Source organism: Vulpes vulpes, chromosome 6 (genome assembly GCF_048418805.1).
Source record: "Vulpes vulpes isolate BD-2025 chromosome 6, VulVul3, whole genome shotgun sequence".
Classification (NCBI taxonomy): domain Eukaryota; kingdom Metazoa; phylum Chordata; class Mammalia; order Carnivora; family Canidae; genus Vulpes; species Vulpes vulpes.
The window spans coordinates 83,558,730-83,573,444 of record NC_132785.1 but is presented as its reverse complement, the minus strand read 5'-3'; the positions used below and the strand labels follow the sequence as shown (position 1 = coordinate 83,573,444).

General features: G+C 34.6%; 1 protein-coding gene across 6 annotated transcripts in view; it reads right to left on the bottom strand.

The window, feature by feature from the left end:
- Positions 1–14,715, bottom strand: part of TOGARAM1 (TOG array regulator of axonemal microtubules 1) — a 76,465-nt gene that overhangs the window by 50,504 nt on the left and 11,246 nt on the right. For 3 of the 6 annotated variants that reach the window (XM_026000769.2, XM_026000772.2, XM_026000774.2), the window contains exons 2-5: positions 8,827–8,850; positions 8,421–8,577; positions 6,911–7,045; positions 366–671 (exon numbers count right to left, since the gene is read on the bottom strand). In XM_026000769.2, the coding sequence (XP_025856554.2) occupies positions 366–671; positions 6,911–7,045; positions 8,421–8,577; positions 8,827–8,850 (622 nt within the window). The remainder of the gene's footprint in view (positions 1–365; positions 672–6,910; positions 7,046–8,420; positions 8,578–8,826; positions 8,851–14,715) is intronic. The other 3 variants (XM_026000771.2, XM_072761483.1, XM_072761484.1) reach the window with 1 other exon arrangement.

Sequence of the window (14,715 nt, the reverse complement as noted above, 5' to 3'; positions counted from 1 at the left end):
ATGTAGAATAAATGGATACTAAACATTAATTATAATAATTATATGAATGACATTTTATATTTCTAAAGCTAAAATTGTTACTTAGGCTCTCAGGCTGTTCACATTCATGTTCATTACAAAGCATTATTAGTTGCCTAATTCTGAAAAAGGATTTTGAAGTATAAAATTAAGAAAAGAAATAACAACTTCATTTGCATTTTACATTACATGTTTGATCTTTTTAACATACTTTTTAACATTTTCCTAGATGCTTATTAATTCAGAGAAATAAAATGCAGTTTACTAGCTTTCAAAGATCAAACAACCTAACTCCAAAGCAATAATTCAAAAACACAAATAAACTTCAATAAAGTATTAATTTTTACCATCAGTTCTACATGGAGGATCAGATGATTTTTGGCTGACAAGCTTTTTCTGTGGACTTGGCTTTGGTAGTCCTTCAAAGCTTTTAAGAGGCCAGGAATTAGAGAAGTTAACGGAATTATCCTGAGACTTCTTTGGAGATACGGTAAGAGATGTGTGCTTTGGACTAGTTCGAGGTGATGAGAGAGGATAGGATGGAAGGATGAAGCCTCCTGGACTTGGATTTAGACCAGAGTGTGATGAAGTACGTTCTGTTTGGCCACCAAATGTCTGCTGTGTCTTAGGGGCAAAATTGAGGCTTGCATACACTGTAAAAAAACAGAAGAGAATATGTTTTTTATGTATATACACCTAAGAGTTTAAATTGTTTTTGTTTTTTAAAAAGACTTTATTTATTTACTCATGAGAGACAGAGAAAGAGGCAGAGACATAGGCAAAGAGAGAAGCAGGCTTCTCTTGGAAAGCCCAATGTGGGACCCGATACCTGGACTCTGGGATCATGACCTGAGCCACAGGCAGATGCTCAAGCATTGAGCCACCCAGGTGCCCCTGTTTTTGCTTTTTATGTTCAGGTTTTTATCCCATCTGGTGTTTATTTCTCCTTGTGTAGTATAAGGTAAAGATCCAATTTAACTTTTTCTGTACAGATAGTATAATTTTCCCAATGCCGTGTTTTAATTTTATTTTTTTAAAGATTTTATTTATTTATTCATGAGAGACACAGAAAGAGGCAGAAACATAGGCAGAGGGAGAAGAAGGTTCCCTGCAGGGAGCCTGATACGGGCCTCGATCCTAGGACCCCGGGATTATGACCTGAGCTAAAGGACCCTGGGATCATGATCTGAGCTAAAGGCAGATGCTCAACCACTAAGCTACCCAGGCATCCCCCAGTGCCATGTTTTAAACTGTCCTTTTATCTATAAAGCTCCCCCCAACACACACACATGTGTATGTATACACACACACTTAGAGGCTTCTTATTGGTTCATAGTCTATTTTGTCTATCCCCACACTAGTATTACAATGTTTTATTTATCATGATTCTATCCAACAGGATTGGGTGTCCTTCTATTTTTTTAATCTTCTTTAACTTATTTTGGCAATTCTTGGCCTTCTATTCTTTTATATGTATTTCAGGGTCAGCCTGCCAGGTCCTATACAAGATCCTGGTTGGGTTTTTTATTATAATGACACTGAATTTAAGATCAATCTAGGAATAACTGCCATTTTCCTGATAGTTAGCCTCCCTGTTTAAAAATGTGGGATCTCCTTTAGTTTATTTAGGTCTTTTTTAAAGTCTCTTAGAAATATATTTTAGTTTTCATAATAAAATGTATGTAAATATTGTTAGATTTCCATATACTTATTGATTTTGTTGATATTATAATTTTTCTTAAAAATTATATTTTCTGAAAGTTACTAGTGTCTAGTAACTTTATTAACCTTATATTCTGGCTTTATATTGAGCTACCTTGCTAAATTGTTTAATATTTTAACAGTTTTCTATATATCCTTTCAGATTTTCTTTGTAGATAATCTAGTAATTTTAATAATATAATTATGGGAGCTAATGCTTATTGAGCACTTTACTATGTTCCAAGTGGTATTCTAAACACTTCATGTATATTAACTAATTTTTTTTTAGAAAAGTGTATTTTTATTTATTTTTTAAAGATTTTATTTATTCATTAGAGAGAGCAAAATAGAGAGAGAGCACATGTGTGCATACACACACAGGGGAGGGGCAGAAGGAGAGGGACAAGTAGACTTCCCACTGAGCAGGGAGACAGACCTGGGGCTGGATCTCAGGTCCCAAAATCACGACCTGAGCTGACAGCAGATGCTCAACTAACTGAATCACCCAGGCACCCTGTGTATTAACTAATGTAATCCTCACGACAACCTTGTGGGTACTATTTTTATCTTATAGATTTAAAGAAAAAATGTAACTGGGATAAGTAAATTACCAAAATCACATACTAGGAAATCATAAAGCTGGGATACAGACCCAGGCACTGTGGCTTCCAAGTCCTCTTAATTACCATATTGTATCACATTTTATTTGAAAGTAATGATAATTTTTGTTTCTTCCTCTACAGATTTTATACTTTTAAGTTTGAGCTAGGCTCTCCCTAGGTAGAGAATACAATGACTCCCAAATTTTTAGCATGGATTTTCCTTTGTATCCAGATCTAATAACAAAATGCCACTCAATATCTTCATTAAAGAGACAGTTGTCCCAAACCAACATTTTCAAAACAAAACTCTTGATTTCACAGTCAAATCTACTCTTCTCCTAAATTTCCTCTTCTTGGTAAAGGGCAGCTCTATTCCTCAAATTGCTCAGGCCAACAATATTGGACTAATCCTTGATTCTTCTCACAAACTTCACATCTAGTCCATTAATAAATCTTCCTGGTCCTACATTAGCAACACAAGGTGATTCCTGAGTCTGAAAACTTCAGTGAATACAGAATAAATGGCTTATTCACATTATATTAGCATACATTATAAACTTAACTATGTTTCCAAACTTTATGGCCACCTTGTATATCAGAACCCACCTAATTCTCATCACTTTCATTGCTTCCTTACTAATGCAAACCATACCATCTCTTATCTTTACAACTGCCATATCCTAACTAGTTTGCTTTGTACCCTGCCTCCATTGCTACCAAACTTATTCTCTATATAGCAACTCTGATCTTTTAAAAAAATAGTCAAACCATGCTATTTTTTTTTCTCCAAAACCTCTCATATCTTCCCTTCCCACTCAGGATAAACTCCTGCAAGGCCCCATGTTATCTTTGAATATTACTCTCCTCATTCCACTGGCCTTGCTACTGGCCCAATAAGCCAATATGGTCCTACTTCAGAGCATCTGTACTTTGTTCTCTCTTTCTGGAATGCTCTTTCTCCAGATATCCATGTAACACACACCCTCACTTCATTTGGGTTTCTGCTTAAACATTTTCAGTCCAAAGAAACTTTCCTTATCACCTTCTGTCCCCTGCCTTATTTTTCTTCACAACAGTCATTTTTTTTCTTATTATTCCTTTGTTTGTTTTGTCCTCTACTAGATTTTGATCTTTAGATTCTAGAACAGTGCCTGCTTCCCAATAAGTACTAGAGGGATTAATAACTAAATGTTCAAAAGCAATGGTAACAGTGAACATTTTTATCTTACTCTTGACTTTAAAGTAAATTCCAGGGGCACCTGGGTGGCTCAGTGGATGAGTGTCTGCCTTTGGCTCTGGTGGTAACCTTGGGGTCCTGGGATCAAGTCCCACATCAGGCTCCCCCCAGGAAGCCTGCTTCTCCCTCTGCCTATGTCTCTGCCTCTCTCTGTGTGTCTCTCATGAATAAGCAGAATCTTAAATAAAAATTAATAAAAAAGCTAAGGTTTAAAAAGAATTAAGTGAATTCTAATATTTTAACACTAAATCTAGTTGCTATAGGTATTAACAGATATTAATCCGGTTAAGAAAGTTATTTATAGTTTTGTTATGAATTTGTAATCATGCAGATGTTGAATTTTAACCACATCCTGACACATTTATATGGTTTTCCTCCTTTCTGTCATAGCGTCAAAAATACAGGTGCTGAACCACTATATTGTAAACCTGGAACTAATACTACACTGTATGTTAATGAACTGGAATTTAAATAAAAACTTTTAAAATTGGAAAAAAAAATAAACCAAAAACCCCCCAGCATTTCAATTTTAATAAATAAAACCATCTATGTTATTTATTTATTTATTTTTTAAAAAGATTATATTTATGTGTCATGAGAGACACAGAGAGAAAGAGGCAGAAACACAGTCAGAGGGAGAAGCAGGCTCCATGCAGGGAGTCTGACATGGGACTCAATCCCGGGTCTCCAGGATCAGGCCCTGGGCTGAAGGCAGCGCTAAACCACTGAGCCAACCACGCTGCCCCATCTATGTTATTCAAATGGTAAGTTCTATGCACTGATATTTATGGTGACTACTGATATATTCGGCTTTAATTCTACCACCTTATTTTGTGCTTTCTATTTATTGTGTGTTTTATTACTTTATCTTGATTTTTCTTGATTTTTAAAAAATTATTCCTCAACTAATACAAAAGTCTATTCATAACCATTTATGGTTCCCTTAATTTTTCTTTAATATTTTTTGGGAAGATTTTCAACAACAAAAAGGCCTAACTTATATACACTAAAAAAATTTTCTTCTGAAGACTTAAAGAACTACATATAATTATATATCATTTATTTTTAATTCATATACAACATGGTTAGGACTTTTATTTCTACCTAAATCTTATTTGGGTGGGAAAGGGCACTACAGGGGATTTAAGTCACAAGTTGACATGCAGAATGAAAACTTTCAAGTTCCTGATTTGAACTGCAATGCTCTATTAAAAGATTCTGATGCTTCCATGTCAGTGTATCATTATATATTCCTTTTATTAAGAGATTTAAAAAAATATTTCTTACAAAGAACTCAAATATCAAATCTTTTTATGCACATAAACAGAACCAATAGAATGCCAAAAAATATACTAACATTTTCAATGTTTGGTGTGAATCACTGCAACATTTAAAACTGGCATGGAAGCTTCTGGATGGTTTGGTATCTGGCATCTATACCCAGGTCTCCACAAAAATCCCATGGAGAATATTAGTTGACATGGTAGTGGTCCTAATAGATTTTTAATCTACAACCTATTATTAAGTTAAATGCTGACTTTGGAAGAATATGATATCCCTTTACTAGCTGGTCTTATAGGTGTTCGGAGAGGTCACAGAAAAGCCAGAGCCTCTGTGAAGTTCTGATTAAACATTGAGAGTGGAGGTAGTTATCAAAGGTAATGAAATCATTTGGGGATATCCTAAAAAGGATGAGACTAAGCAACAGAGAGAATCCTTGCTGCTTCTACTAATAGATAATCCCAAGTCTATCTAGTCAAAATTCAGGAAATATCTGTATCATTAAGAAAGATGAACTGTTTTATGGGGAGTAACACCATAAAGAAAAACTTTATGTAGTCATGTGACCCTCTGTGATGAGTGGAGGACTAAAATGTAAGTGCTATATTAATTAAATCTTCCTTATTGATTTCAAATGAGCATTACTTTTCATTAACAAAGATGGGATACATCCAATCCTATTATTCCAAAAACTTTAGTAAAGGATATGCAACAAAAATTAAAATACCACTAGAAATATTTCATTTGATCTACCTCTAAATAACTGATAAAGCTATTAATTAACATAGACATTAAAGAATTCCCTTCAAATCCAAAATTCATATAACTGTCAGCCAGCCTGAAGCCCTTCCTTACGTTCTATATCTTAGAGACATATAAGATATCTGAAATGATAGCTAGTCAGGAAGTTATGGTTCCTTACAGGAGATTTAATAAATTCTAAGCAGCCTTAAAAGTTATAACTGCAAAAAAAAAAAAAAAAAGTTATAACTGCTAGGGTGCCTGGGTAGCTCAGCTGGTTAAGCATCTGACTCTTGATTTTGGCTCAGGTTGAAAAAGTAGTTCTGTTTTTAGATGGAGGCCCTCATGCTTCCATGCTTAAGATTCTCTCTCTCCCTCCCCTGAAATTTGTACAGGCACACACTCTCTCTCTCTCTCAAAAAAAGTTAAAACTGCTATAGAAAATAACTGTCTTTTGCTAACACAGTACTTCTTAATGAATAATGTTTTTAATCAGTTGGTATTAAAATGCTCATCTCCACCATGAGTTTCTATGGGCAGCCTGGGTGGCTCAGCAGCTTAGCACTGCCTTCAGCCCAGGGCATGATCCTGGAGACCCGGGATCGAGTCCCATGTCGGGCTCCTTGCATGGAGCCTGCTTCTCCCTCTGTCTGTGTCTCTGCCTCTCTCCCTCTCTCTGTGTCTCTCATGAATAAATAAAGAAAATCTTAAAAAAATAAAATAAAATAAACTCTCTAATTTTCACCAGTCATATTTACATTAAGATTATTATTATTTTTAAAAGATATTTTTTATTTATTCATGAGAGACACAGAGAGGCAGAGACATAGGCAGAGGGAGAAGCAGGCTCCATGCAGGGAGCCTAATGTGGGACTTGATCCTGGGACTCTAGGATCACGCCCTGAGCCAAAGGCAGATGCTCAACCACTGAGCCATCCAGTGTCCCTACATTAAGATTATTAAATCTAACATTTTAGGGGAAATTATTTTTAAAAAATTATTAAAATTATTAAAAATACAACATCAGGAAGCCTGGGTGGCTCAGTGGTTGAGCATCTGCCTTTACCTCAGGGCGTGATCCTGAGTCTGGGGATCGAGTCCCGCATCATGCTCCCTGTGAGGAGCCTGCTTTTCTCTCTACCTTATGTCTCTGCCTCTCTCTCTTTCTCTGTCTCATGAATAAATCTTAAAAAAAGAAAAAAATACATCGTTTTCTTTTTTGCAATGAATAAAAAAAATTATGTTTCACAAAATAACATGCAAACAACATTTGGAAATCCCACATAATATTCATAAATCATTTATATTCAAATAAAGTTGAAATTTAAACCTTTATCTTGATGATTGTTAGTTGTCCCGAGGTACTGTAAGTCAGAATCCACACTTCCAGTTTTCCCAAATATCTGTGAAAATCCAAGTTGTCCATATTTGCCAGAAACATTTGTCTGATGAGTCCCAGTACTGCCTTTGGAAGGAAGAGAAAAACATAAAAGCAAATGTTAACTTTATTTCATAAATACATCTAATTTCAGAAATATTGATTTCATTTGTATAGGAATAACTATAGGAGTAAATTGTACAGTGAACTAGGCAGGCAAGAAAGGGATAGTTTTGCTATTGGCATATCTGATTAGTATCAGGGGTTCAAAAACAGAAGAGAGACCAGAAAAGTACAAAAAAAGATATACTGAAAAATATATACAAAAAACTTTCTTTCTACATGTTTCCTCCTCTTACCAGGGAACATTTCCCCAGATCTGGCTTTTCTTCTCCCCTCCCAACCGAAGTTTGTATTTAAATTCTAGTTAGTTAAAATACAGTATAATATTAGTTTCAGGTATAGAATTTAGTGGTTTGTCACTTATATACAGTACTCATCCCAACAAGTGTCCTCCTTAATATCCATCACCTATTTATTTATTTTAAAGATTTTATTTTATTTATTTGAGAGAGAGAGAGAGAGAGAGAGAGAGATCACAAGCAGGGGTAAAGGCAGAAGGAGAAGCAAACTCTCCGCTGAGCAGGGAACCTGATGCAGGGCTCGATCTCAGGTGCTACCCCAGGATCATGACCTTTGCCAAAGGCAGACACTTAACTGACTGAGCCACCCAGGTACCTCTATACCACATCTTTTTTTTTTTTTTTTTTAATACCACATCTTCTTTATCAATTCATCAGTCAATGGACATTTGGGCTCTTTCCTTAATTTGGCTATTGGTGATAATGCTGCTATAAACATCAGGTGCATGTGTCCTCTGAATCAGTATTTTTATACCTTTGGGTAAATACCTAGCTGTGCAATTACTGGATCATAGGGTAGTTCTATTATAAACTTTCTCCCATAACCCCAGTACCTAGCAGAGTATCTGACATAGAGGAGACACTCAATAAATGTGGATTGCTGATTAAGTAAATATTACTTTACATTACTATTTAAAGGGTTTCAGTGAGAAGCCCTTCCAGGGTCTTAGGAAACAATTATATCAGTGTCCATTCTTACCAGATTTTTTTTTTTTAGATCAAGTGAGAAAAGAGCATGCACAAGCGAGTGGGGGAGGTGGGGGAGACGGAGAGAGAGAGAGAAAATTCCAAGCAAGCTCCATACTCTGCTGGAGCCCAACACAGGGCTGGATCTCCCAATGCTGAAATCATGACCTGAGCAGAATCAAGAGTGGGCCACTCAATCGATTTAAGCCACCCAGGCCCCCCATTCTTACCAGATCTTTAGCAAATAAACTGTCTACTAGATTATAAATCCTTTGAGCTCTTAAATGAATTATTAAGTTTAGCAAGCTTTAACCTAGTTTCTAACATGTCCATTACCAGCATCTTTTACTTACCAGCAGTACATACAGGAAGAGAATCTGGGTTATAATCCCGGCTATTCTGAAATAAGTTTCTTGACACTCTTTTTCTGCTAAAACATAAATCATCATTGACTGGCATTCCTTGAGAGGGCTTTAATTTTGGAGATGGGATGAAATCATATGCTGAAAACTATAAGAGAATAATAAATTAGCAAATTTGTGTTACATCTACTTGGTAATAAATATGACAGACCTAATTGTGACCTAATTGTGAAATTCAGATTAAAAGAAAAATATTAAATTTATCAAGTATACAGTGATATAAATAAACATCCACATATATTATGGTGAAATACTAACAGTATTTTTCATTCCATGATAGAAATTCTATAATTTTGCTTCTTTTTATTACTTTACCCCAAACTTTTTCTGTACCTACCTTCCTAAAGTACACATCTGGCAGCTAGGAAGGAAAGAATGTAAATGACAGAATTAAAAAACAACTTGAATAGAGCAAAGAATATTTCTGATTTAGCAGTATAGACTGTCACACTAGGCCATCCTTGAGCATTACACAGTAAATGCCAACTAAAAGTCATTGAACCAGTAAGCACCCCACTCTACTAGTCTTACTGTGGCAAATTCAGTATCCATATTCTATAGCTCAAATAAAAATGTATACATGGTAACCCATGTCACAGTTCCCTTAGGAGATTTTCTTATAATAGATCTTTTAGTTAAAACCAAGTGTCTGATCCTTTTATATATCTAGAATTTTACAGCATCCAATTTTTTTTTCACATGCCCCTTTTGAAGGCATAAAACTGCCAGGATAGAATTTTGAAGTTAAAGAACAATCATAGTTAAAGAACTAAATGAGAGATGATTCAAGTGTTCAGAATTCTTCACCAATGATGACCTCAATTGTTCTGGATCACTTCACATTCAATATGGCTATAGCATATTTTAAAAACTGAGTGAACAGGGGTGCCTGGCAGGCCCAGTCAGAAGAGCATGTGACTCTTGACCTTGGGGTTGTGAGTTTGAGCCCCATTTTGGGTGTAGAAATTACTTAAAAATAAATAATCTTAAAAACTAAAAAAAAAAAAAATTTTTTTGAGTGAATAGAAATTATATTTATTATCTGTATATTTATTTGGAGCTTATACACAATCAAATCTAGACAAGTGATAAACTATAAGCTTTTTCATTATGCTTCTTTGCAAACTTTGCCAAGTATCAACAATGAAAAACAATAAAATTAAAAATATGTCTATTTGAAAACTTCTTAGCTACTTGACTCTTAGAAGATATCAACTACTAAATCCTCAGATAACTTGTTACACTTCAACAGATTCTGTGAAAAACCAATTAACATCTTCAAAAATTAACCCAGAAAATACCAAAGAAAAATAAATAATGCCCCAAATGAAAAAAGGACTTTACTTTCTCAAAGTATTTCTAGGACTGATTATACAGTAGTTTGTATTAAATAGAATAAAAATTAACCAATCACGACAACTTTTGATTAGCTACATTAAAAGAAGACATATTAACCCAGTTAAAATAGTGAGCAATCCAGAATAATTCTATAATATGGAATACATTTTTTTTTTTTTAAGGTAGGCTCCACATGCCCAGCATGGAGCCCAACACAGGACAGGGCCTGAACTCATGACTCTAAGATCAAGACCTGAGCTGAGATCAAGTCAGACACTTAACAGACTAGACTGAGCCACCCAGGCACCCCTGGAATACATTTTATTTTAGATTTTCTCTGTCATTAATTTCTGCTTAAAGGACAGAACATTAGTGTGTATGCCAGATACATATAACAACTAGTGATGGTATTGGGGATGGGAAGGGGGGGGGCAGTGGTAGTGACAGAGAATGTTTGTAAGTGGGGAATTTTCAAGAATGTAGAAGTCAGTCATGGATTAATAAATTTTGCTACAGAAAAATCTACAAATATTTGAGGAACCTGGGAGGCTCTGTTGGTTAAGCATCTGACTCTTGATTTCAGCTCAAGTCATGAACTCAGGGTAATGAAACTGAGCTTCATGTTGGGCTCCACAGTGGACGTGGAGCTTGCTTAAGATTCTCTCTTCCTCTGCCCCTGCTCTGCCCCCACTTGCTCACTCTTTAAAAAAAAAAAAGAAAGAAAGTTTATTCTGATCGCTAAAGGCTCCTTCTGAAACATCTTTGTGTTTATTCAAATCACTTTTTATGTACACTTGAAAATATAACTGTTACTAGATATGAAGTATTACTTCCCACTCAACATTACCATTAAAGTATTTCTCATGTCGTTAAACCCTCTTATAGGAGCTATAAACTTTAATTACAAAAGTAGTAAACAGCTTATTGTAAAAAAAATACAAAAAATATAGAAGTAAATAAGATATAAAATCAAATTATTCTTTGGTACCTCTTTCATTAGCTTTCTATTGATGAACTCTGTCTCTATATATAAACATATTTCAATAAGCTATTTTTATCCATTCATTTTAGACAGAGTGTTTTTAAAAAATAAAAAAAAATCACATAATACTCTGGCACACAGTAAGTGTTCATCATGTTGTAGACATCATTCTGTATTAATCCATATATATCTGCTGATTCTAATGGTTGGCCAGTATTTCATATCATTATTGGACTCATAGTTCCTGACATTTTCTTTGTCACAACTTTTCACTATTATAATCTTGTAGCGAACATTATTATGCACATATTATTGTACATTTTTGTTTGTTATTTATTTTTTAAATATTTTATTTATTTATTCACAAGAGACACAAAGAGAGAGGCAGAGACATAGGCAGAGGGAGAAGCAGACTCCTCACAGGGAGCCCAATGCAGGACTCAATCCCAAGACCCCAGATCACGCTCTGAGCTTAAAGCAGATGTTTGACGACTGAGCCACCCAGGCGTCCCTCTTGTGCATTTTTAAAGGCTATCTAACATTTCATCGACTAGATATGCCATTCTCCCATTTGCTTCTAAATCTTTTTTTTTTTTTTTAAATGATTAGGAAGAAATTTCAATGAGGGAAATGGTGCATATCTGGCTTAAAGTAACAGTGCTAACTGAAGGTGACTGGCAGACCTTAGAAATGTTGTCATATATGTTATATAGCTAAAATATCTTTTTAAAACAACTAAAATGGTTTCTTTAATATCCTCAGGCTTCCTACACAAAGGCAGAATAACTTTTTGTAGCTGTCAGCTAACCAGTTTACCCACAAAATATGCAAACAAGATTATTTCTAGTTTTTCCTTAGTTTAGCCAATTAGTTGATTCTCCTACATGTAAGAACACAAACTGCACTGCAAAATAACAAACTAAGTATTTCTGACTCCTTGGTTTGACATTTATTTCTGGGGATTTCACTAATATGCTGTCTTTACATGTCCTAAAAGAGAATCAAACACATGGCCTGAAAGCATACCTTTTCTGAGACTTAGGCCCTTGAGTCCTCAGCTAACCTTTCCTCATATAACTGACTGAGCAACATGGCTCTTGCACGGTAAATCTGATTCTTGGTAAAGCCTCATTCTGGTTCTGACTTTAAATGAACAAATGGTTAACAGTTGCTACACATATGGCAGCAGGGCAGAAGTGGGTTTTGATTTCATGATCTATTATGTGATTTCTGCTGGATGACAGTATACTGGGCAGGTGACAGCTAAAAGGGAATCTACAATATCCTTTCCTTATTGGTGTGTTCTGTTTATGTTCATTTTTAAAGGTAGTGATGTTAGCTCCTTTACTCTCATAACCAGAACTCTCTTTCCCCATGTAAACCTTTCATGTTTACTTAGAATGGGCCCAATATCCACCTGTCAATAAAATCTACCTGTCTACAAAAATCAAATTCCCATACCAAAGATGAAAGGAAGCAAAACCTATAATATTCAATGGTCAACTTCTTCCTTCAATTTCTCTAAATAACTAAGTGTAAATTAAATATTACTTTAAAACTCTGAAGCTAAAGAAAGGATAGTAAAGAAATTATACAATAGGAACCCTCAGAGAAATCACGGTTTCCAAAAGCCAAACAAAACAATATTTAATAGTTTTCCAAACCTCAAAGTTTATCCTTTTTAAAAACTAAGAAAATTCAATGCCATTACTGTACAAGATATGGGCACTGGGAAAAAAATAATGTCTCTCCAAATTCTTGAGAATCACAATTCTCAGTCTATTAGTTATCTACTGCTATATAATATGTTATCCCAAAGTACAGTAGCTTAAAACAATGAATATTTATTATCTTTTTTTCTGTGGATCATGAATTTACAAGTGGCTTAACTGAATGGTTCATATACCTTGGACACTGCAATCAAGATATTGGCTAGGCTGTTGTCAATGGAAGGCTTGACTAAGTGAAGGATCCTTGAACTTCACTCAGTGGCTCCTGGCAGAAGGCCTTAGTTCTTTGCTATCTGGGTCTCTCCAGGGCTGCTCATGATGGGGCAGTTGGCTTCTTCCAGAGCAAGCAATCCAAGAAAGACAGCAACAAAGATGGAAGCTACAGCGCCTTTTTATAACCTAGTTTCTAAAGTCACACACCATTATTTCTACTTTATTTGGTAGAATTGAGTCATTAAGTCCAGACACGTGCAAGTAGAGGAGAACTGGATTGCAACTCTTCAAGAAGAGAATCTCAACAAATTTGTGGTAGTTATATTTATTTATTTTTATTTAAATCCAATTAATTAACATATAATGTATTATTGGTTTCAGAGATAGACCTCAGTGATTCATCAGTCTTATATAATACTTGGTGCTCATTACATCAAGTGCCCTCCTTAATGTTATCACCCAATTACTCCATCTCCCCGCCCCCAGCGACCCTCACTTTGTTTCCTATGATTTAAGAGTCTCTTTTGGTTTGTCTCCCTCTCTGATTTCATCTTGTTTTATTTTTTCCTCTCTTCCTCTATAGTAGTTATATTTTTTAAAAAACAATCAATAATGATGAATCTAACAGTGATTAAGTATTTTTTTGTTTCTTTACCTGGTCAACATTAATAGACTGGCACCTGCTTCTACCTTAAATTTTGCTGCTCTATCATAATTAGATCTACTAAGTTATTCGGAAGGTAAAATTTTTCCATTTTATGAATATAAAATATTTTTTAGCAAACAGATTGGTATATCATTTCTTTCTATAGATTCTATTAATCTATCAGAATAAAATCATGTTGTTTCAGTCGACATACTAAAATCTTTTAAGAGGGTAAGTGCTTATGTCACATTAAACTAAATAAGCCAAAAGACTTCTAAGATTTCTTTACTTCTGGGATCCCTGGGTGGCGCAGTGGTTTAGCGCCTGCCTTTGGCCCAGGGCGTGATCCTGGAGACCCGGGATCGAGTCCCACGTCGGGCTCCCGGTGCATGGAGCCTGCTTCTCCCTCTGCCTGTGTCTCTGCCTCTCTCTCTCTCTCTGTGTGTGACTATCATAAATAAATAAAAATTTAAAAAAAAAAAAAAAAGATTTCTTTACTTCTTATGACTGTTTAAGGAAAACAATAGTCTTGGCAAAAGCTGTACATTCAAGAGAAAACACAGACTAGCTGTGAGTTTAGTTAATAACCTTGGTTAATGAAGAAAAACAATGTTCTTCTTTTTTTTTTTTTTTTGAAAAAAAATGTTCTTAAACATACTTCAAAGTTTTAATATCCAGTATATAACTATACAGGAAAGGTTCATGTAAAACCCTTTCAAAAATAGCACTTTGGACAAATAAAACTAATTTAAAAACAGTTATTTGTCTTTGCCCATATTTTATCACCATATAGAATAATATTGCACAAACAATTATATCAATTGCACAAACAATGATATAATTGTGCCAACTTGAATTTATCTTCTCAGGAAAAGCCTAATAATATCAGTATGATATAATCACACAAACTTGAACTTATCTTCTCAGGAAAAGCCTAACTAACTCAAATTTCTTAAATTTCCTCCACTGGCTACACAGGTTGGATATGTTAATATCACTCCTTTTCAAAATAAAAATTGTAAAATCATGAGTTCAATTAAGTTTTATAATAGGTATCTTTATTAAAAGGGATCAATTCCTATAATGCCACAAATCCTATAAATGATTAATATGTTAGCCTGTGTTGTAATTTTCAAACCCTTACTTAACTTTAAGATTTTAAATATAATATTTATAGATCCTGAACTTAAAATTAAGACAAAAATGCAAATCAGAGGTCACCAAATATATTTTTAATTTACCCTTGTCTTTTACATATTATTGAGTAACTATCAAAAAAAACAGGTTAAAGGATATGTAAATAACCTTCAGGTATGT